We start from the raw sequence: 21,341 nt of genomic DNA, 5'->3' as shown, positions 1-21,341 counted from the left end.
CCAAATCCACCAAGGATTCGTCAGATCTGGCCGGCCAACTCCTTCCTCATCCATTCCTCAAGGTATTCTCCTTCGATTCCCTCCGATTCATCCACTAGTGTTGGTGGATTTGGTAGATTTAGATATGAACCTTAGACATGGAAATTAATGTTGGTGGATTTGGATATGAACCATAGATATGGAAATTAATGTTGGTGGAATCTACATTGTAGTATATGTGTTTGAACCAAAAATTTGTTGGAACCCTAGATATGAAATTTTACATGTATGTGTTGAAATCCTATGTATGTATGTGTTGAAATGTCTAATATTTGCCTAGCAAGTGCATTCAAATGTGTTACATATGCCTAGTATTTGTGATGGAATAACTCATATTTGTTAGGAATGGCTCATAATATGGTGTTTTATCCCTAGATATGAATGTATATGTATGTATATGTGTGATGGCTTATATGGATATATTCTCATGTATGTGTTGCTCATATTTGTTAGGAATGGCTCATAATATGGTGTATTTGTGTAAACATGTACTCCCTCCGTTCCTTTTTAATTGACTCGGATTTAGTACAAACTTGTACAAAATTCGAGTCAATTAAAAAAGAACGGAGGGAGTAGGATAGTGTGGCTCCTAGATCAAGAGTATGATAGGGATCACCGGGCTTTTCATATGACGGAGAGGAAAACGGATCTTCACCCTTTGAAGATTCGTTACCATGGGACAGTGGATATGGCGTATGACGAGACGTACACGGAGTTCATCCAGCCTACCGGTCATCTCCCGTTCATATCACTTGTAAGCCGTGGGGGGCCGAACATGAACGCCGCGGCACTCACCGTCCTTGTCGACCGGTGGAGGCCGGAGACGCACACCTTCCACTTGAGGGCCGGCGAGATGACCCCTACTCTTCAGGATGTTTCCATGATCCTTGGACTTCCTATTCAGGGCGAGCCACTGTGTATGAACACAGCTTCTGATGGGTGGCGCGGACAGATGGAGGACCTTATTGGCATGGCTCCTCCGCCGCCAGAAGATCCAAAGGCGAGAGCTCCCGCCGGCGCAGCTTTCTTTTGGATTAGGCTTAACTTTGGACAATGCCCGCAAGGGGCCAACAGGGACACTCTCAGGACGTACACCCGCGTGTACTTATGGTACATGATTTCGAGGACTCTCTTTGCTGACAGTGGTGGAAAGCTGGCCCATTGGTGTTGGCTCAAGGCGCTTACGGTGTTGGAGCACCGGTGGAGTTGGGGAACAGCGGCACTTTCCTACCTCTACCGGCAGGTGATGATTTGTTGTATGTACTATTATTCTATAGTAGTGTGCTAGACAAAGTACTAACCAAATGTCTTATGTACGCAGTTGGATGAAGCTTGTCGCAGGACTGGGAGCGGCGGTATTGGTGGATGCTTGCTCCTACTTTCCGTATGGAGCTGGGACCGCCTATCAGTTGGGCGGCCCAGGATACTCAACGAGAGGCCATGGCCTCATCTCCGGAACAACCTTGATCGGGAGCCCACTTGGGCATACCTTTGGGACAATGTCTCCGAGATGACGAGCGATCAAAAGATCATGTACATGCACTACACTGAGGAGTTGGACACTCTTACCGCTGAGCAGGTAACCGATCACTCTTTTGCAATCCGAGTTCATAAATTCTACTGGCATGTTGTAAATTCTGAAATATTTGTATGCTGCAGGTGGATTGGGAGCCATATGGTACCTACTACCGTATTGGCGCGGGGATGGCTGACCTCAACCCCAAGTGCCTTGAGGAGGCGTGGTTCTGGCGTATGCGCTGCCCACTCATATGCATGTGGCTTGTTGAATACCACCAGCCGCACAGAGTGATGAGACAGTTTGGGCTGTATCAGGAGTGCCCACCTCAGTGGCAAGACACGGACCACGCGCTTCATAGGTAAACTTCTGGAATCATGCGATGGAAGATTCTTGATTGAAGAGGTAGAATCTAACTTCTTGATTCTTGCAGGATTGATAGGCAGCGGCAGAGGAAGATCACAAATTGGCCTGTCCATCATAGCGGCCACGTCACAGCGTTCCAACACTGTTTGGAAGCGATACGGAATACAGGCCATGTGGAGATTGTGCCTCACGACTTGGCCGCTTTCAACAACTATCTCCAATGGTTTCATCAAAGCACGCGTATCGAGTTAGTGAAACCTGCGTATGATGACGACATCTTGAACGACCCCATCGAGTTCGATGAGGTTGCGCAAAGCCAGCACGACATCTATGCTCGCAAAGGGAGATCGACTTTTATTGCTTCCGAGCTAAACTTCGTGGTAATGGATTCTCTCATTAACTAGTACATCATCTACATTGGCATGTGCTCGCTTAAATTGTGTATAATATGTTTGTCACAGCGGTCGGAGATCCAAAAAACAGCTGAGGAGTGCGAGGTTGTTTGGGATCAGAGCCATAGAGATGAAAAGCCTATCGGACCGTTGCGGCATTTCATTAAGGTACGATCACCAACTTTGAATGTACGCTATTATGTTCGGTTGGCTTTGTAACCATGAGTTCCATGACGCAGAACACTGCACGAAAGATGCGGCGGTTAGCCAACTTGCTAGGTTGCCGCGACGGCGAAATTCCTACATCCTCTTCTGAAGAGGCGGAGGTATGGACTAATTTGTTGCTGTCAAACATGTTCTTACTAATTTCAATTTTTGTAATCTCATGTGTTCATGTTTGTGAAGATTCCTAACGACGACGCCATTTTGAGTCAAAGCATTAGTAGCGGCAAGAAGCAAGTCACACGGTCTGCTTACCAGTTGAAGCCAAGGGGCAAAGCTCCAAACCGATACACTTCGGACGATTATGTCAACCGAGGAAAGAAGGTTGTCATTGAGGAGGATGAGGCGCCGCCGCGGAGATCATCTTTGAGGAGGATGAGGAACGATGAGCCGTTATCTTCAGAGGAGGAGGAGCAGCAGGAGTAGGAGCAGCAGCAACAAGAGCCACGGTAGCGGACGAAAAGGATGGCCGTCCGGAAGCAGCCCGTGAGGAGGGGACGTCGAGGATAGATGGATTTGTGTTGTGAACTCTATCTTCATTGCTACGTGTTCTAAACTCTATGTTATTACTACGTGTTGTGAACTATATGTCATTTTGAACCATGTCTATTGTTGCTACGTGTTGTTTGAATCTATGTGCTACGATGTGAGCTATGATGTGTTATATGTGTATGTTCTATGTGTATAAAATTGCTATTGTTGTGTTGAAAACTGTTTAACTAAGGCAAGAATTTTCATGGTTTTAACACAAGTCAACAAGTGGCGCCCCTCACGCTGGCGCCACGCCTCACTATGTGGCGCCCGTGGCGTCGGCGCCACATATGTTGATTATATGTCGAAAACATCCAGGGGCTCCGGACGCTTGGTCCTTAGCCGTTTTGGCGAGGCTATTTGTGTGGCGCCGATGGCATCGGCGCCACACTGTGAAGTGTGGCGCCCGTGGCATCGGTGTTGGGGGGATGACCCCCGGTATGCCAAAGGCATGCCAAACCGGATGGTTTGAGCTATCAAGATACCGGTTTAAACGCTATTCCGGGCTGTGAAGGTAAGCTTTTGGCTAAGTGAATCTATGCCGGTATCCCAGGAGGGGTATACCGGAATGAGCTACAAAGGTACCGGATTACCGGTACAGGCTACACTGTAGCACGTCGGCAAGACTGGTCAAAGATTCTCTAAGGAGCTAGAGGACAAAGATGAGCGAAGCACTTCAGCTTTAATCGAAGCTCTGGAGCCAAAGCAGATGATGACGTAAAAGGTACCGGAGGATGTCACCACTCCTGATTAAAGACATACCGGTGTCATCCTAGCTAAAGAGGCTTTGTAAAGTAATTTGTCTAGTCAAAGATGTCATTAGGGTTTCCTAGGGTTTCTTCCTCTGTAAGCCACCCTCTCCCCTATATAAGGAGAGGGGGTACACCCTATCGCGGGTATGCGCGAAGAGAGCTCTACACTGTATCCAGAAACCTGTAACCTTATATGATCAAGAAATAGAGAGATCTAGTGGGAAGATTGTTCTTGTGTTCTTCTTCTTCTACCTCTGGCCAAGGCCAAGTTCATCGGGAATCCATCCGGAATACATCCCATCCTTACCAAAACCCTCACCCGAATCCTCTAGCGCACATTCGGCCCCAACTTAAGCCATCCCATGGCATATGTCTGTTCACCACGACAACAGTTGGCGCCCACCGTGGGGCCAGCAGCTGCGCTTGCTGGAGTACATATTCGGGCAGGCCTCCTCACCATCGTCGGCGAGCGTGTCATCACCGCGCTCGTCGACCGCGTCCTCGCCATGGACTTCATCAATGACAACACTGGCTGCTTCGCCAATGGAGGTAAGTTCCCCAAGAACGGCCGCATCATTGAGTTCGGGAGCTTCCGCGTCTACTACGGCACCGTCCCCGAGCGCCAGTGCCTCTCGCCGGTGCTGGTGGCTCCGGACCCGCCAAGGTCCGCGCTTCGCAGCGGCCACGCCGCCGGCAGCGTCGAAGTGCTGGTGGTTGGCGCAGCTGACGCCGGCAAGGGAGCTGCGGCGGGAGGCGCAGGACCGACGAAGTCCACGCGCACGGCCAAGCCGCTGACCGAGCGTAACCAGGAGGTTGCGGGTGCATCTACAGCGCCACCGGAGACTCCTCTCCAAGCGGCCATGAACGTGCTGGCGACGCCCATCGCGCAGAACCTCAATCCGGCAGTGGCTCAGGCGGAGCTGGAGGCACAACAACAGAAGCTGCTCTCCGCGGGCGCGGACATCATCCGGGCGCAGCGCGAGCTGAACCTAACCCTACGTGAGTATAACGTTGCCCATGGCTTTGCTTCTGTTAGCGCTCAGGCTGCCAGGATACCGGAAAACCGGCTTAGGGCTCACAATCTAGATCATGATCTGCGTAAGGAAGTTCTTGCCGGAAAAAGTACCTCTGCATCTTTGAGCATCGTAGAAAAACCTAAGTACAGTAGCCCGGATAAAACCATAAAAGCTGCTAGGGCTGCAGTAGAGCTGTGTGAATCGCTTACCGGAGATGCTTTAGCAAAACAACAGGATCGTGTTAGGGAGTTGCTTGACATGATTCAGGAACAAAATGCTGAGCAGCTTGCTAAGGTAAACAAAGCTGCGGCTTCAAAATCTGTGCGTTCTACGAAGAATGCCGGAAGCAAGTCCCATGGGCAGGCGTCGTCCCCCCATCCGGACAAGAGAAAAGAAAAAGAAGTGAATACGCAGCAAATGACTGTGTATGATCCGGTACTTGCTGGAAAACAACAAGCCGGGCGACACGATGCCGGTAGAAAAAACCAAGGGGCAGGTCGCGATTATGCCGGAAAGGGCTACGCCGGAAACAACTATGCGGATAGAGAAGAAAGCGGGCAAAATTATCGTGCACCAAGGGCAGCGTATGTGGAGGAGGAAATGCTTCCGCCAAGGTACCGGCAGGCAAGGGCCGCGGTACCGGAACGTTACGATGAAGCTGATTCAGGAGCTGAAAGAATTGCAGCCTACCGGAACCCTTTAGGGACACGGTTAGGAGAAAGATGCCTACCAGACCGGGATGCGAGGCACAGGCTGGATAGAGTATAGTTATCTGAAATGATCGAGGCAGAAGGTCCTCCTGGCCCAAAGTGCTTTGGCCCACGGATCATGAAAGAGGAACCATCGGTTCGCAACTTCACGTTGCCCCGTGACACAAAAACGTATGATGGCACCACTAAGCCGGAAGACTGGCTTGCGGATTACGTGACCGCAGTTTATGTTGCTGGTGGCGGAGGAACCGTAACAGGCGGAGGAAACCGGCGCTGGGCCGTGAGAATTGTACCATCTTTCCTGGTAGGACCGGCACGAATCTGGCTTAACAACTTGCCGGCAGGAAGCATCAATGGCTGGCTGGATTTTGAGGAAGCTTTCGTGAGCAACTTCAGCAGCACCTACCGGAGGCCAAACAGGCCTCAGCAGCTCGCCTTGTGTGTGCAGCGTCAGCATGAAACAGATCGGGATTATCTGACCCGGTGGAACTCCATAAGAAACTCTTGTGAAGGAGTAATCGAGGCACATGCCATTGCTTGGTTTTGCAATGGGTGCAGAAGAGGATCACCGCTGTGGCAAAAGCTACAGAGAAACATGCCAACAACTATGGCAGAAATGATACGTGTAGCGGATAACTACGCGTTGGGAGACCCAATGCAACCGGCAGTACAAGCTGAGCCGGAACAGACAAACCAACCTCAGCAGCGCCAAGAGCAGTACCGGGATAACCGGCACAACAAAAGAAGGGAAGATTTTCTGGATAGAAGATACGGGCAACAAGTGACCGCGGTGCAGGATAATTCCGGCGCCAGCGGAAGCCAGAGGCAAAAAACCGGATCGCAGCCATGGGCGGGTCCTAAAAAACAATGCGTTGAAAAGAAGTCGTGGGGAGAGAAAAAGAACTGGCAGGAACATGCAAGATATACCATGGAGTCTGCAATGGAACAACCATGCCGGTTTCACACTCCGAATCCGTCAAAGCCGGCAAACCATTTGACAAAAGATTTTCCTGGATCAAATACTTGATGGTGAAAGGTGCGGTAAAAGATGCGCAAGCACAAGGCTGTACTACGATACTACCACCATCGCAAGACATGTTGCGTCAACAACTACCACCGCCACCACCGCTTACCGGAGCAAACGCTCTACCGGTACAGCCGCAGCCAAACCGGCAGCAACACCAGCAAGTCCATCAGGTGGGAGATGGCAATGGCCAACCGCCACCGCCGGCACCTTTAGGCCGGAATGTTTACCAGGATCCGGACCTGTGCTGTGTTGTGTTCGTCACTGAGCCAACAGACAGGCAAAGCGTGCATCATCGTTTCATGGAAGTGAACGCAGTGATGCCGGCAGTACCAAAATACATGCTGTGGTCAGATCAGGAGATTGCCTGGTCGTTCAAAGATCACCCAAAGATAATGCCAAACCCGGGTGGCTACGCTCTTGTCGTGGACCCTAGCATGCATGGGCCAACGACTCGAGTCCGGTTCAGCAAAGTGCTGATAGACAATGGGAGCAGCATAAACATTATGTACCGGCACACTATGCGCACGCTGGGGATAATAGAGAACATGTTACAACCAACTGACACCACTTTCCACGGAATCGTTCCGGGTCTATCCTGCTCGCCCATGGGAAAAGTCCGGGTGGATGTGTCATTCGGAGGACGTGATAATTGCCGGGTGGAAAACATTCTGTTTGAGGTGGTGGACTTGGAAAGTCCTTATCATGCACTGCTGGGGAGACCGGCATTGGCGGCGTTTATGGCCTCAACTCATACGGCGTATCTCAAGATGAAGATGCCGGCACCTCGTGGACCCTTAACTGTGGTGGGAAACTACAAAGTCTCACTGGAAACCGCTTCCGCCGGATCAAATTTGGCAGAATCACTGGTGATCGCTGAGGAAAAAAGAAGGATGCAAACTACGGTTACGCTGGCTCAATCCTCACAGTTGAGCTTAGCGGCAATGAGTGGCAACTTGGGCACACCAGCATTCAAGCCAACCAAGGAAACAAAAGACATTGTGCTAGACCCGGCTTACCCTGAGCGTACCGTTCGTATCGGTGCCGGCCTGAATGAGGCATAGGAAAGCGCGCTCATCAACTTGCTCCGTGAGAATCGGAATATCTTTGCCTGGTCTACTCATGACTTGGTAGGTGTTCCGAGGGAGTTGGCTGAGCACTCTCTAAATGTCCGGAAGGATGCGAAGCCGGTGCGACAACCCTTACGCCGGTTCGCTGAAGACAGGAGGAAAATCATTGGAGAAGAAGTGACAAAATTGCTGGTTGCCGGTTTCATCGTAGAAGTACTGCATACTGAGTGGCTAGCCAATCCGGTGCTGGTCGAGAAGAAAAAAGAGGAGGAACCCAAAGCTCCAAAGGTGTGGCGCATGTGCATCGACTACACCAACCTGAACAAGGCTTGCCCGAAAGATCCTTTCCCTTTACCCAGGATCGATCAAGTGATTGATTCTACTGCTGGTTGTGAGCTACTGTCTTTCCTGGATGCTTATTCCGGCTTCCACCAGATTCCCCTGAAAAAGGAAGATCAAATAAAAACTGCGTTCATTACCCCGCACGGGGCTTATTGCTATGTCACTATGCCTTTCGGTTTGCGCAACGCTGGTGCAACATATCAGCGCTGTATGCAAAAGTGTTTGTTCGATCAAATCGGAAAAAATGTGCAAGTCTATGTGGACGATGTCGTGATAAAAACTAAGGTAAAAGAAACCTTGATCGATGATCTGAGGCAAACGTTTGATAACTTGAGGAAGTTCCGGATGAAACTCAATCCGGCAAAGTGCACCTTCGTTGTCCCTGCCGGTAAACTGCTTGGCTTTCTCGTATCAAGCCGGGGAATTGAGGTTAATCCGGTAAAAATCCGGGCCATCGAAAGAATGACTATACCGCAAGATCTCAAGGATGTGCAAAAATTTACCGGAAGCTTGGCATCGCTAAGCCGGTTCATAAGCAGATTGGGGAAAAAGTCCCTGCCACTCTATGCTTTAATGAAAAAATCCGATACCTTCGTCTGGACCCCTCAGGCAGATGCAGCATTCAAAGAGCTAAAAACAATGTTGGCAACTGCGCCGGTATTGGCTTCGCCGCTAGAAAGAGAGCCCATGTTGTTGTACATAGCAGCAACAAACCAGGTCGTGAGTGTTGTAGTTGTGGTGGAAAGAGAAGAGGAAGGAAAAACAGTGCAGAGACCGGTATACTACCTTAGCGAGGTGCTCTCCCTCTCGAAGCAAAACTACCCTCACTTCCAGAAAATGACATATGGCGTGTTCATGGCCGCCACCAAGCTCAAGCAATACTTTGAAGAGCACCCAATGAAGGTGGTGAGTGAGGCACCCATTTCAGATATCATGTGCAACAAGGATGCTAGCGGCAGGATTGCCAAATGGGCAATTCAGATATCACCATACGTACCGGTGTACGAGAGAAGAGATGCCATAAAATCACAAGCTTTGGCTGATTTCTTGGTTGATTGGGCGGAAATGCAATACAAACCGCTGGAACAAAAGATAGAGTACTGGAAGATGCACTTTGACGGATCCAAGCTCAAAGAGGGTCTAGGTGCCGGTGTGGTTCTTACTTCACCAAAGGGAGATCATCTCCGGTATGTTCTGCAAGTGCATTTCAGGGCGTCAAACAATGTCGCTGAGTACGAGGCTCTGATCCATGGGCTCAAGGTCGCAAAGGAAATCGGTGCACACCGGATCATTTTCTATGGTGATTCAGATCTTTTGGTGCAGCAGTGTTCCGGAGATTGGGACGCAAAAGATGCCAACATGGCCTCATACCAATTTCACGTGCAAAAGATTGCCGGCTTCTTTGAAGGATGAGAGTTTCACCATGTGCCGCGGGCGGAAAATGAAGCCGCGGATACGCTCTCTAAGCTAGGATCCTCCAGGCAAGAAATTCCTCCCGGAGTGGCTTTGGCTCACTTAAGGATGCCATCGATCAAACCAAGTCCGGAATCGGGGTCAATTTTCATACCGGAGTCACACGTTGTGCCGATGGACATTGACGAGGGAAACTCGGGGACTGCTCCGGTAAACTCGGGGACTGCGGGATCTAAGCCGGAAGAGGCGATGCTGGTGGACAATATGGAGATAGACGTACCGGTATTTCTGGTCCGGGAAGCACCAACTTGGGTTGAACCTATTAAGGAATTCCTTATCAACGGCACCCTGCCGGTTGACGAAAATGAGTCAAAAAGAATCCAAAGTAGATCCAAAGCTTACACCATCATCAATGGAGAGGTGTACAAGAGAAGTGTTACCGGTGTCCTCCAAAGATGTGTGGAACCGGAAGAGGGAAAAGAAATGCTGCTGGAGATTCACCAAGGAGAGTGTGGGCACCATGCCTCATCAAGGGCGCTGGTGGAAAAAGTGTTCCGGCATGGGTTCTACTGGCCCACGGCACTGGAAAACGCTGAGGATTTGGTGCAAAAATGCAACGGGTGCCAGAGGTACGCCAAGAAAAACCATACCCCAGCATCCGGCTTGAAAACTATACCGTTAACTTGGCCGTTCGCTGTTTGGTGCCTTGACATGGTTGGCCCATTCAAAACTGCAAGGAGCAGCATGACCCACATCCTAGTGATGGTGGATAAGTTCACTAAGTGGCTTGAGGTGAAACCTATCGCAAAATGTGATGTGCATACGGCGGTGAAGTTCTTGAAAGATGTTATCTTGCGGTATGGCTACCCGCGTAGCATTATCACTGACAATGGAACAAACTTTGCTCAAGGAGAGTTCAAAACATTCTGTGAGGATAACAACATCCAGCTGGATTTGTGCTCAGTCGCACACCCGCAAGGCAATGGCCAAGTGGAAAGAACCAATGCTTTGGTGCTTTCCGGTATCAAACCAAGGCTCATTGAACCGCTTGAAAAGACACCGGGATGTTGGCTCGATGAGCTACCATCAGTACTGTGGAGCATAAGAACGACTCCGAACCGGTCTACCGGATACACTCCATTCTTCATGGTTTATGGGGCGGAAGCCGTGATACCAACCGATATCATACATGATTCACCAAGGGTTCAACTCTATACCGATGAAGAGGTAAAAGAGGCCCGAGAAAATGATGTGGACTTGCCTAGAAGAAGCAAGGGAGCTGGCTTTGGCAAGAACAACCATATACCAGCAGAACCTCAGACGCTATCATAGCCGGAAGGTTAAACCGAGAGTGTTCCGGGAAGGGGACCTGGTGCTACGCCTAGTGCAGTGCACTGAGGGGCGCCACAAACTCTCACCTCCATGGGAAGGACCTTTCATTGTGAGCAAGGCTCTACACAATGATGCCTACTACTTGATCGATGCACAGGAATCAAAGAATGGAAAGGCGGACAGGTCAGGAGAGGAAACTAAGCGTCCATGGAACATAGCCTTACTGCGTCCTTTCTATTCATGAAAATGTGATGTAAGGAGTTCCTTTTTGTACCTTATATGCTATAAATAAAAGATGTCGGAACCTCGAATGAATCTCGGGGACTACCTCTACCGAAATTGCATGCAATGTGTTTATTTTTTCAGTTTACCGGTTGCTTGTTGAACATTTTTTATTTTCGGTTTAGTAACGTGCTAAACCTACCGGAGTCTTCGACTTTGCTGCTGTCCGCAACCCGGCTTCATGGCAAGCAAGATAAACCGGTAGGAACTAAGCACGTGAAACGCGAAAAGAGGGAGTGGGAGCAAACAATCCGGAAAAAGTTTAATTAACCCCGGTTATACCGGTTTTTTGTGAAAAATTTCGAATTATTTCTAAGTTCAAGAAAGTGCTTGCTTGGCAAAAGAACTTTGTGACTCATACGCCAAAACACCCAGAGAGGTAGGCAGAGCCAAAGCAAAAGAACCAAGTGTGCATCAGATTGGATGCGGAAACAGTTCCGGAATCTTCACAGTGCAAGATAAAAGCAAACAATGAGCAAAGTGCTAAAGTAGCATACGAACTTAATAAGTTACCGGTATACAAGATACCGACATAATCAGTGTAGCACAACCAAAAGAACTTGCAAGTATTATCTTACATCAAACACCCCGGCATTCCGAGGTAGAATTTAACAGATTGTCTTAAAGCAGCAGGTGTGGCAAACACATAACAAGAGATATTCAGATAGCAAGGGGTTGCAGGCCGGCATCAGGAGCTTCCGGAGGAGCATCACCTTCTTCCGGAGGGGCATCGCCTTCTCCGGCTTCTTCATCCTGTTACGGTCAGAAACCCACCGGCGAGCAGCGACGGGCAACACAGTAGAGCCGGGAGGCTCCCAGGGCTGCGGCTGGCCCTGGTCCCTCCGAGCGACGGCCCGCAAAGACTCCGGCACGCACGTCCGATGCTGGTGCAAGGGCGTGCCACCTGACCTATACCTGGCCAGGAAGGTGTTGGATGTGCCTCGCTTAGTTTCCTGCATGGCATACACGTAAACATTAAATACGAGCCTCGATCGGCTCTCGAGTTGTCTCCGTGAATCGGCTCAAGGAGCCGATCCACCCATGATCCGTACGAGGTGTACGATCGGATGGTGGTCCTCGCTTGATCAAAATAAAGCTAAAACGACCTACTACGATTTAGGGTTTTCACCACATAATCGGAACATCCTACTCGTGATTGAGCTCGGCGGCCACGCACGGTGATCGTAAACCGACCCTAGACAAGGCCTAAAAACCAACACGAAGTTGATCCCCGGAACATCCCGTCTAGGGCTAGCAAACTACACCCTACGCGCCACCGGATCCTTCAACCCGTTTGTAAGGCCTAACTATGCAGATATTAAACTAATCCTTGAAGAACAAGGAGCAATCATAACGGATCGGATCTACTAAATAATGATCACGGGGTGCCGCCCTTACACCCAAGATAGGTGTAAGGGCGGCTAGACGTCTAAGGGTTGCACGACGACAGCATATGATACGATGAACAATGCTAACCCTAAAACATCTATGATAACTACGTTGCTCGCCATCAACAAGGCTTCAGCACGAGCAACGCATGAACAGCGAATAAACGTGTACCGCCTAGATCGCAAGATGCGATCTAGGCAGCATGATGCTTACCCGGAAGAAACCCTCGAGACAAGGGAGTTGGCGATGCGCCTAGATTGGTTTGTGGTGAACGTGATTGTTGTTTATTTCATAAACCCTAGATACATATTTATAGTCCGTAGACTTTCTAACGTGGGAATAATCCCAACCGTGCACGAGCCAAACTCTATCTAACCGACACGTATCCTACTATGTTACGTATACACGGGCAAACTAGCCCAAACTTTGTATACAAGGCCGATTCATGTATTTCTTCTATGTATATTCTTCAAGCCCATCTGTAATCGCGGCCCACCTCTGATCCGGTCAAATTCTGGTGATAACACATGCCCCCTGGTTTTGGAAATGACAATTCCAAAATCACTCCGCTTTTTCTTCGTCGGGTCATGTCGTGGCAGAGCAGAATCGTCGCAGTATCCTTCATCATGATGCCTTGCCTCCTCAACTCCTTGGCAAGATTTGATAGCTTTAACATCACCCCCTCGGAAACCGCAATGGCATTATATCTCCACTATACCCCTTTTATTTAACTGTGCCGAACGGTTCGCCACTTTATCCTCTTGCTCTGTTCCGGTTATCGGCACCTAAAAAACCCTCTTTCCCTGTAGCAATGTCTTCCTCTTCCTCCATCTCCTCAGGCCTCTCTTTCCAATCCTCCTTCTCGAGCGAGCAGGAGTGGAACTTCGACCACGTGCCAGATGGCCCACCCGAAGCACTCGTCGGGTCAGATGGTGACTTACCTCTCGACCGATGGGGAGGACGACCTCGAGTTCCTCATCGAAGGGGAGCCGAAGAGCGAGAGCGAAGACGACCTCCACTCCCGGGCGAACCCCACCTCCTCCGACGAGGAGGAGGAAGAAGAAGAAGTAGAGGAAGAAGAAGAAGAGGAGGAGGATGATTCCTCCTCCTCCGCCGGGTATCCGCCGGCGAAGCGCTTCCGCGCTTGGGCGGACAGCGAGGACGATGATGATGACGAGGAAGACGAGGCTCCGGCCGAGGGCCGGGGCAGCAGCGACGAGGACCTCTCCGGAAGCAGCGCCGACGGCAGCCTACGATGCCGACGACGAGGCCGCCGAGGATTAGTAATGTAGGACTAGTAGTTCCTGAGCAATCGGCTCTTCTTTTGTTCTTCCTTTCTTGAGCAATCGGCTCTTCATTGTAAAAAACCCCCTTATTAATGAAGAAGAAATTTCTCAGCTGATTTTGTCCTTTTACCAATTTTTGCCGATTGCTAAAATAAGTCAGCAAATCAAGAGCCGATGGCAGCACATCGGACCTTGCCATGAAACGCGAGCAAAGCCAACTCTATTGTCTATCCAAATGGTAATCTGTGACTTTTCCGAGAGAGCAAAACTCAGATCCCCAAATCGCCGCTTGAATAGATCCAACCCACGGCCATATGAACCTCAGATGTCAATCGCACAGGTTCGCAACTGAAACAGACCCAAGGGTAACATCGTCCAATGCCCATGCTATGGTCTCTGGCCTGAAGGTGATCCTTAACCGCTCCTGGCTGTCCGAACATAGCGCCTTGCTCTATCTTTTTGTAGCAACAGAAACGACCCTGACCCTGTAGATGACGATGGCTTCCCTTTCATGCTCCTTCGAGCAGCTCTGGTGACCTCCTTCTGCAACAACTCACCACTTTCGAAGAAGTTTATGATGCAGGGTCAGCCGACGACACTCCAATCGGCTTCCAAAAACAGAGTGCCTACCAAATCAGCCGCCCCCGAGCCTCGCTCAAGGCGAGAATAGCGGTGAGGACGCACGGATCGTACAAAGGGTTCCGAACTCGAGCAATTCTGAGACAGCCACCATGCAGAGCCAGCCAAACTTGCCACCATCGATCATCTTTTCTTCCGTTGAAAACCGATATTGTAGACGAAACATCAACGGCTTAATCGGCAAAGGGTTGGAAGTCCTCGAAGAGAAGGTTCTGGCACCAAAATCGGCTCATTGCCGCTGAGGAAGCTCTCATTGTTCACTCCCTCCAGGAAGCAGAAGGCCAACCACGTCTTGAACACGCAGCGGGTAGATCTTGTGTAATTTGTACTAGAGTCGATGGCTGTGCATCGGCTTTGTTCCTTAGTTCTAAAGTCGATGTCTGTGCATCGGCTGTACCTCGTGAAAAATTTTTTTTATCGGCCGATTTTTCTATCGGCCCCCAATACTTTCACCGCACATGTATCGCACATGTTCATCCGATTAGGTGCCCCCCGAGCCGATTCTCGCCGTGTAACTGCGGATATCGGCTCTATAGTTAGCCAAGGCACTGTACTTGAACGTCGGCTCCGTTAGGACCAATGTTGACTTCTTCCAGCTCATCAGCCGACGTAAAACCGTTGCCCATTAGATCGACGTTGAACATAGGCGGAACGTATGGTGAAGATAATTTTGGCCGATTGCTGGAATCGGCCTCCACGTTGATTGAATCGCTCAATGAAGGCTTTGCGATGTTCCTCCATAGATCCTTGGGGCCGATCACACGGATCGGCATCGCCACGTTTGTCCATAGATGTTGCTCTTGTTACACGGTCGGCCGGTGGATAAGACCAGCCTTACCCCGTCCTTCGTCACGTCGATGCGCTCGCAGTCGTCCAAATTGATGCCTGAGAGTGGCTCTTGGCCTGTTGTCTCCCACACGTTCATGCCAGCCGTTGAAATCTCGGCTGAATCATCTGCGTGGATGACCTCTACTTCATCTCCATCCCACTGTATTAAGCATTGGTGCATCGTGGATGGAATGCAACAGTTGGCGTGGATCCAATCTCTCCCTAGCGAGACAAAGCATAGGTGCTCTTGCTAGTCGACAATAAAGAACGTCGTAGGGATGGTTTTCCTTCCTACGGTCGGATCCACGTTCGGAACACCTTGTGCGTCGATGCTTGGCCGTTGAAATCGCTCAGCGTCACGTTGGTCTTGATCGGATCCGAGCTAGAGCGTCCCAACCGACGTAGCATGGAGTATGGCATAATGTTGATCGCCGCTCCGTGTCCACCAGCATCTTGTTGACAGAGCTGCCCATTGATATAGCCTCGCAAGTACAGTGGCCTTCGCATGTCCGTAGCTTCTTTCTCGTGGCTTCTCAAAGATAACCGGCCGTGGGCCGCAGATCAAGTTGTGCCACAGGTGCTTCGTCTAATCCTCGGAGCACTAAACTCCGTTGGAAGGATGAACACCATGTTTGTGCCAGCCGATGTCTCATCATCGGCTTTCTTTGTCCGGGGCGCCACTTTTTCCTTTGTGGCCGACCTTCTTCGTCCAGGGTTCGCTGAATTTTCGCGGCCAGATCAGGCCGCGCCTTCCTTAACGTGTGCAGGTATAACCTTTCGGCTTCCTCCAAACCACGTAGTCGCCGAACCCTACGCTTTTGGGAACGGCCGAGTCCATCGTGGCACCACCTTGGCCGGTGGTACTTATCTTCTTCTTCATCATCGTCTTCTAATTCCTCGAGATCTTCCACCCGAGAGGACTCGGCCGTGCTTGTTCCGAGGCGGGAGAGGCCCTAGACGTTTGAACACGGACACGTTAGTCGCATCCTTCTTCTTCCGTCTACATTCTCGGCGCTGCCGATTGTAGGCAATCGGCTCATTCCCGAATCCCAGCAGTAGTCCGAAGAAGGGACGGTCCCGAGTGCCTATCCACGTCGTCTTGCTCTCTCGACTTTTCCTTGGCGTGGCGCTCATATCTCTCCTCGTCGCGATCATGCCGACGATGTCTCCGGCATCCCTAGCCAGACGATCCCTTTCATCCTCGCCGTTATACCGTCGGCGTTGGTCATATTGACTCACATACTTGTTGAGGAGGTGATCGCAGAGAGGTCGCCGATATCTCACGTTCCTCACTTCTCCCTCTCGTGATGTAGCGCTTGCCATCGTGACGGAGCCGATCGCGTGGAACGGCTTCCTCTGTGTCCTTGCTATGAGAGCAGCTGCCCTCGTCTCCGTCCTTACCAGAGTGGTGCCCAGGTCCTACCATGTTGATGTTGAACGATAAACTTGGCTGGCACCTTGATACGTCCAATTTGCATCACTATTTTATATCATAATTTGCTGTTATTCATGGATATATTTCATATTGGGACACAATACTTATGTTATTTCATCTATTTTGCAATAGACGGATCCTTCATCAACGTCTGATGGGATTTTAAAGGCTATCCAACTATTTATGCAGTTGCTCTCCGCACTCAGCCAGCTCAAACCATGGGCGGTAGAGGGAAAAAAGATACAAATGCTTCTCCCCTAGAGTTTAGCATTATAGATCTTTTGTAATAACCCATATGTACTTCAACATTTAGAATCGGGATCATTAGTAGATTTTAAGTCCAGATATACCTGTAATGAAATCCCCTACCAATCATCATATACTATGACTATTGTCATCATATAGTTAGTCTTATACTAGTAAAAAATAATATTTGATTTTCCATGCAAGAGTGATAAGTATAGTATTTTTGCATATAATTTGGATAAAATAATCAAATGACATGAGCAAGCGATGAACTTGCCTTTCTTGACTGCAGATTATACATGCAAAGCTTCTATACGGAGAATTCCAAAATTGGAATACTACTATTGTCCAAAGATAATGCTTGTGTGAACCGCAGAGATGGTAATGTATAGTATGAGATGCAATCGTCCCAGAGTTTAAACCTGACCCTTGACAGATTTAAGCCTAGATTTAATTGTAAACATTTCTTAGATGTGCTGTACTTTTTAGGATGGTTCTCAAACAAGGTTCTTATTAGGTTTGATATATTATAGTATGTCATGATATAATGCATCATAATAAATGATATAGTATCATAACAAGTACATATATGACTAGAAGTTGAAAGAATATGTACAAAGTAAATTTGTCAATTTTAAGTTCTACAGACATGGTTGATGACATTTATATTATACTTCAAAAGATGAACATCTTAAGAATATATTGATTAAGAGATAGGCATCTCAAATAAGAACGGTATTTCTATGGTTTAGCTTGATATCTACTTCAAAAGAATAACTTTGAAGAATAAAGCAAAATAAGAATATCATGAACTACTACAACAGGAGCTTATGGCTTCTCAGGGCTGATTATTGACTTTTATCTTCCAATAGGATTAGTTGGGTTCTTATAGAATGGGTTATATGTAGCAAGTATTGCAGGTTCATTACTATGGTTCTCATAAGCATCATATTAAAGGATGATGGTCAGAAGGTGGTGCTATGACAGTTTACTATATCTTCCTATTGATTCACTAAGCAATCACTATGTTTGCTAGGAATAAGATTCTCAAGAATGAAGGAATAGGAGTATGGATGCAGAACTACACAAGATTGGTATTTAGGGTCATCAATATGGTTCCCATTTAGATATGATGGTTGAGGTTGGATTTAAATGGTCCGTATGACGATCAATGAAAGTGCAATATATTAAATGTTTAGGTTTATACCTAGGTAATTTAATTAGATTCATATAGGTGTTAATCAAAATAAAGACATGAAAATGATAACCCATGTGAAATGATTTTGTTTTAAGTTAATAGATCAAAGATCATGCATGCATTTGTTTCTAACTAGGTGTCTCATAGGCATAGGTGGAGCTTTATAATCAGTGCAATAAACTCTAGGTTTGACTCTGCAATCTATTAAGGATGAATCATTACAATAATGCAATCAAGGTCTTATATTTAAAACTAGGTTTCAAATTATGGTACAACCTTAAAACATAATTAATAATAATATAGGTGGTTACTAATTACTTTTGGAAATAAAAATTAATAATATTTGACATTGTTAATTTTAAAAGGCATAATTAGATTAACTCTTAATTAGGTTTAATTAAAAATTAGGTTTGTCATGTTATTAGGTTTATAAATAATAAATTTGTTAATTAAAAATGTTTGAGTCTACAATATTTAAGCTACCAAATTCATTACTATTTTTAATATTTTCTATATTTATTATTATTTGCAGAAAATAGAAAATTAAACTTTTTCAAATTAGGTTTATGAATTACTACCAATAATTAAGTTAATGCAATATGATAAAGAAAGTTTATCTTAATATTTTACTTTAGTTATTTAAATAGTTAAATTTAATTTCAAACTTGATGATTATTGAATTCAATTTGTTTTTAAAACAATTAGAAAATATACTAACAAAGGAACAATATAAGTAATTTTTATTTGATACACATTTTATTTTTTATACTTTATTTGAATAGAGTTTATTTTTGTGAGCATTTTGATATCTTATTCATTTTCCATAGTTGAAATGAATTTTATAGATCTGCAAAAGTTTCAATCTATTTACCGGGTTTTTAAAATTAAATGGTGGAAAATCAAAATGTAAAATTATCTAACTGAGTCTCTGTAGCACTGAATCGTGGGCTTGACTATTTCACACTGCTGCCAAGAGTGCAAGGACCGGGCCACTAGACCTTGACCACCTCGCGTGCGAACACGGCAGCTGCAGATTGGCGCTGGCTGATTACGCTCCCGGATGCACTGGCTAGTGTTTCTGAAAGCAGAACAACACGATTTAATCAATGGTGGTGGTGGCTTATCAGGGACACTAACTAGCTCCGCCAGAGAGGTGGCTGCAAGCGAGCCCGCCATATGCAAAATAGGCTACAGGGATTACGGCAAAGAAGCAGTGGCTCCTGGAGATGCTAAACTTTACCCCTAAGCTCAAGGGTGTGGCCTACCAAGATGGCTGATTGAGACGGTGAGGAATTCGCCACACGAAAAATTTCGTGAAGGATCAAGGAAATTTGGCTTGAGGAAGATCCAAAGATGATTCTTCCTCCTATGCCTCTATTTGGCGACAGCGCCCCTCCTAGACCTCAAGGCAAGCTCCGGCGCCTCTAATCGTCATTAGGCTCACGCCTGTGAAGGGTGTCAGAGAAAGAAATCGTAGGGCCAGAGAGATGCCGAGGAAATGGATGGCTGGATGAGATCAAGGTGCCTACAAGGCTTCTCCTATTTATAGGCCGAGGTAGGGCTCATTAGACCTGGCACGGATGCTGATGACGGCTGAGGTGGAAGTGTGGCCTGGAGAGTTCATGAAGGGCGCAAGATCTTTGTCAGATACGCTCTACGCCAGATGTATAGGAGTGGCTCCCGAAGCTTCGCGGTATCCGGCAGGCTGATTACCGGATTAGCCGGTCTATCGCTCACGCGCTGGCTGAATGCCGAGACGGTTTTACTTAGTTACTTTCCACTGAGACGATTCTTGAAGCGCGACCAGACGGTCGAATATGGCATTACTGATCACAATGTTTATATCGCCATACAAAATCGTAAGTTTCTCTCTTTCCTTTTTCAAATCTATTTATTTTATATTTTTGTTTTCTATTTATGTTTGAATTCAAATTTTGAATTCTCGCTTTTGTTTTGCGTTCTGTAAAACATTTGAGTATCAAGATAATTTGATAATCATACTTTAATTTAACGGCTTTATTATTTTAAACAACTAGTTTGGTCGGATTTAATTGTGATCTGTGAGACTTTAAATAAATAAAATTGATTTAGGTATTTATTTGAATTTCCTTTAACTTAGGAACTGCATCTATTTAATTGATTTAAATTCACAATCAGTTGTATAAAAACATATTATTAGGTTTTTGTTACTTATTATTATTGATTGTTCCTACATATTTACAATTGCACAAAGCTTCTAAAATAGATGATATTGAGAATGGATTTGGGTTCATAGATTTTATGGGAGAAACTGTTTCTATGCTTTAAAGGTGCTGAGAACTCATCTTTAATAATCATGTCAGTAAATTTTAGCTTGGATTTACTTAGGGTAGATCCTATAACGATATTTGCTATTTAAATTAACTCTCTAAAACGATGGTCCAAGCTATAATATACATTTTATTTGGTCCATAACTGTAAGTACTAAAGGCAAAATGAATATTGGATATTGTTCATCTTTAATCACTTAAATATTTCACTGCCTTAATTATATAACTTGCTTGGCTATACTTTGCATCCAGTGATGCAACAAGTTAGGTTTATGAATATCTTATGGAGGAATCCCATGGAAAGAATCTCAGATCGTGCATAAGCTCACTTAAATTGAAGTATGGGCAAAAATAAAAAGATAAAGGCAGGTTCATTTAAGGATCCAAAGTGTACTGGATTGAAATTCAAATGATATCTATGGTTTGTGCTCTACTAATAGCACGATGGCTCTCACCTGTGATTAAATGGTTTGAATGAAGTAAGATTTAATACTATCATTATTCTAAGATAGCTGATATGGTTGTGCATCTATAATCTCTCACTTTCAATGTCTTTTAATAAACTTAAGGTCCTACTCAAGAGATACGATATGATCCTAAATTCATGGTTTGTTTAGAATTTACTTTATATCTATGTAGTTTGTTCCTCTGAATTCATAACTCGCATCTTGGTGGTATGCTCACCTCCTAGCTTTCATCTGATCCAGCTTAGGTATGGAGGGCCTTCATGGTTATTTCTTGCACATTACAAGATGACTGTACTGGATGAAAGAGTGTGGTCTTATAAATATGTCAAATATGGATACATGTAGTGACTCATGGCTTGATGATATGTGCTTGTTGCTGCTCTATCCATAGTAACTTTACAAGGAGGTGGAAACTGGGATGCAAGTCATGTAGATATTTCACCCCATGGGCATGATCACATCTCTTAAAAGATCTATATCGATAGCCAAGGCATTTGTTGCTTTCAAAGACATCTCGCATGGTTTTATTAATATGAT

General features: G+C 46.7%; 1 protein-coding gene across 1 annotated transcript; it reads left to right on the top strand.

Moving 5' to 3' along the window:
• Window positions 1-619: 619 nt before the first annotated feature.
• On the top strand, window positions 620-19,274 carry LOC124673637 (protein MAIN-LIKE 1-like; the record flags this gene model as incomplete). The annotated part of the gene is made up of 3 exons (XM_047209679.1): window positions 620-1,295; window positions 4,266-4,367; window positions 19,156-19,274. Coding segments are annotated over 3 exons (897 nt in total), but the record flags the coding sequence as incomplete, so codon positions are not given.
• Between the last annotated feature and the right edge of the window lie 2,067 nt (window positions 19,275-21,341).

The sequence above is a fragment of the Lolium rigidum genome, chromosome 7, assembly GCF_022539505.1.
Source record: "Lolium rigidum isolate FL_2022 chromosome 7, APGP_CSIRO_Lrig_0.1, whole genome shotgun sequence".
NCBI classification, from domain to species: domain Eukaryota; kingdom Viridiplantae; phylum Streptophyta; class Magnoliopsida; order Poales; family Poaceae; genus Lolium; species Lolium rigidum.
The sequence above is the reverse complement of the archived record's forward strand: the minus strand, read 5'-3'. Positions and strand labels throughout refer to the sequence as shown.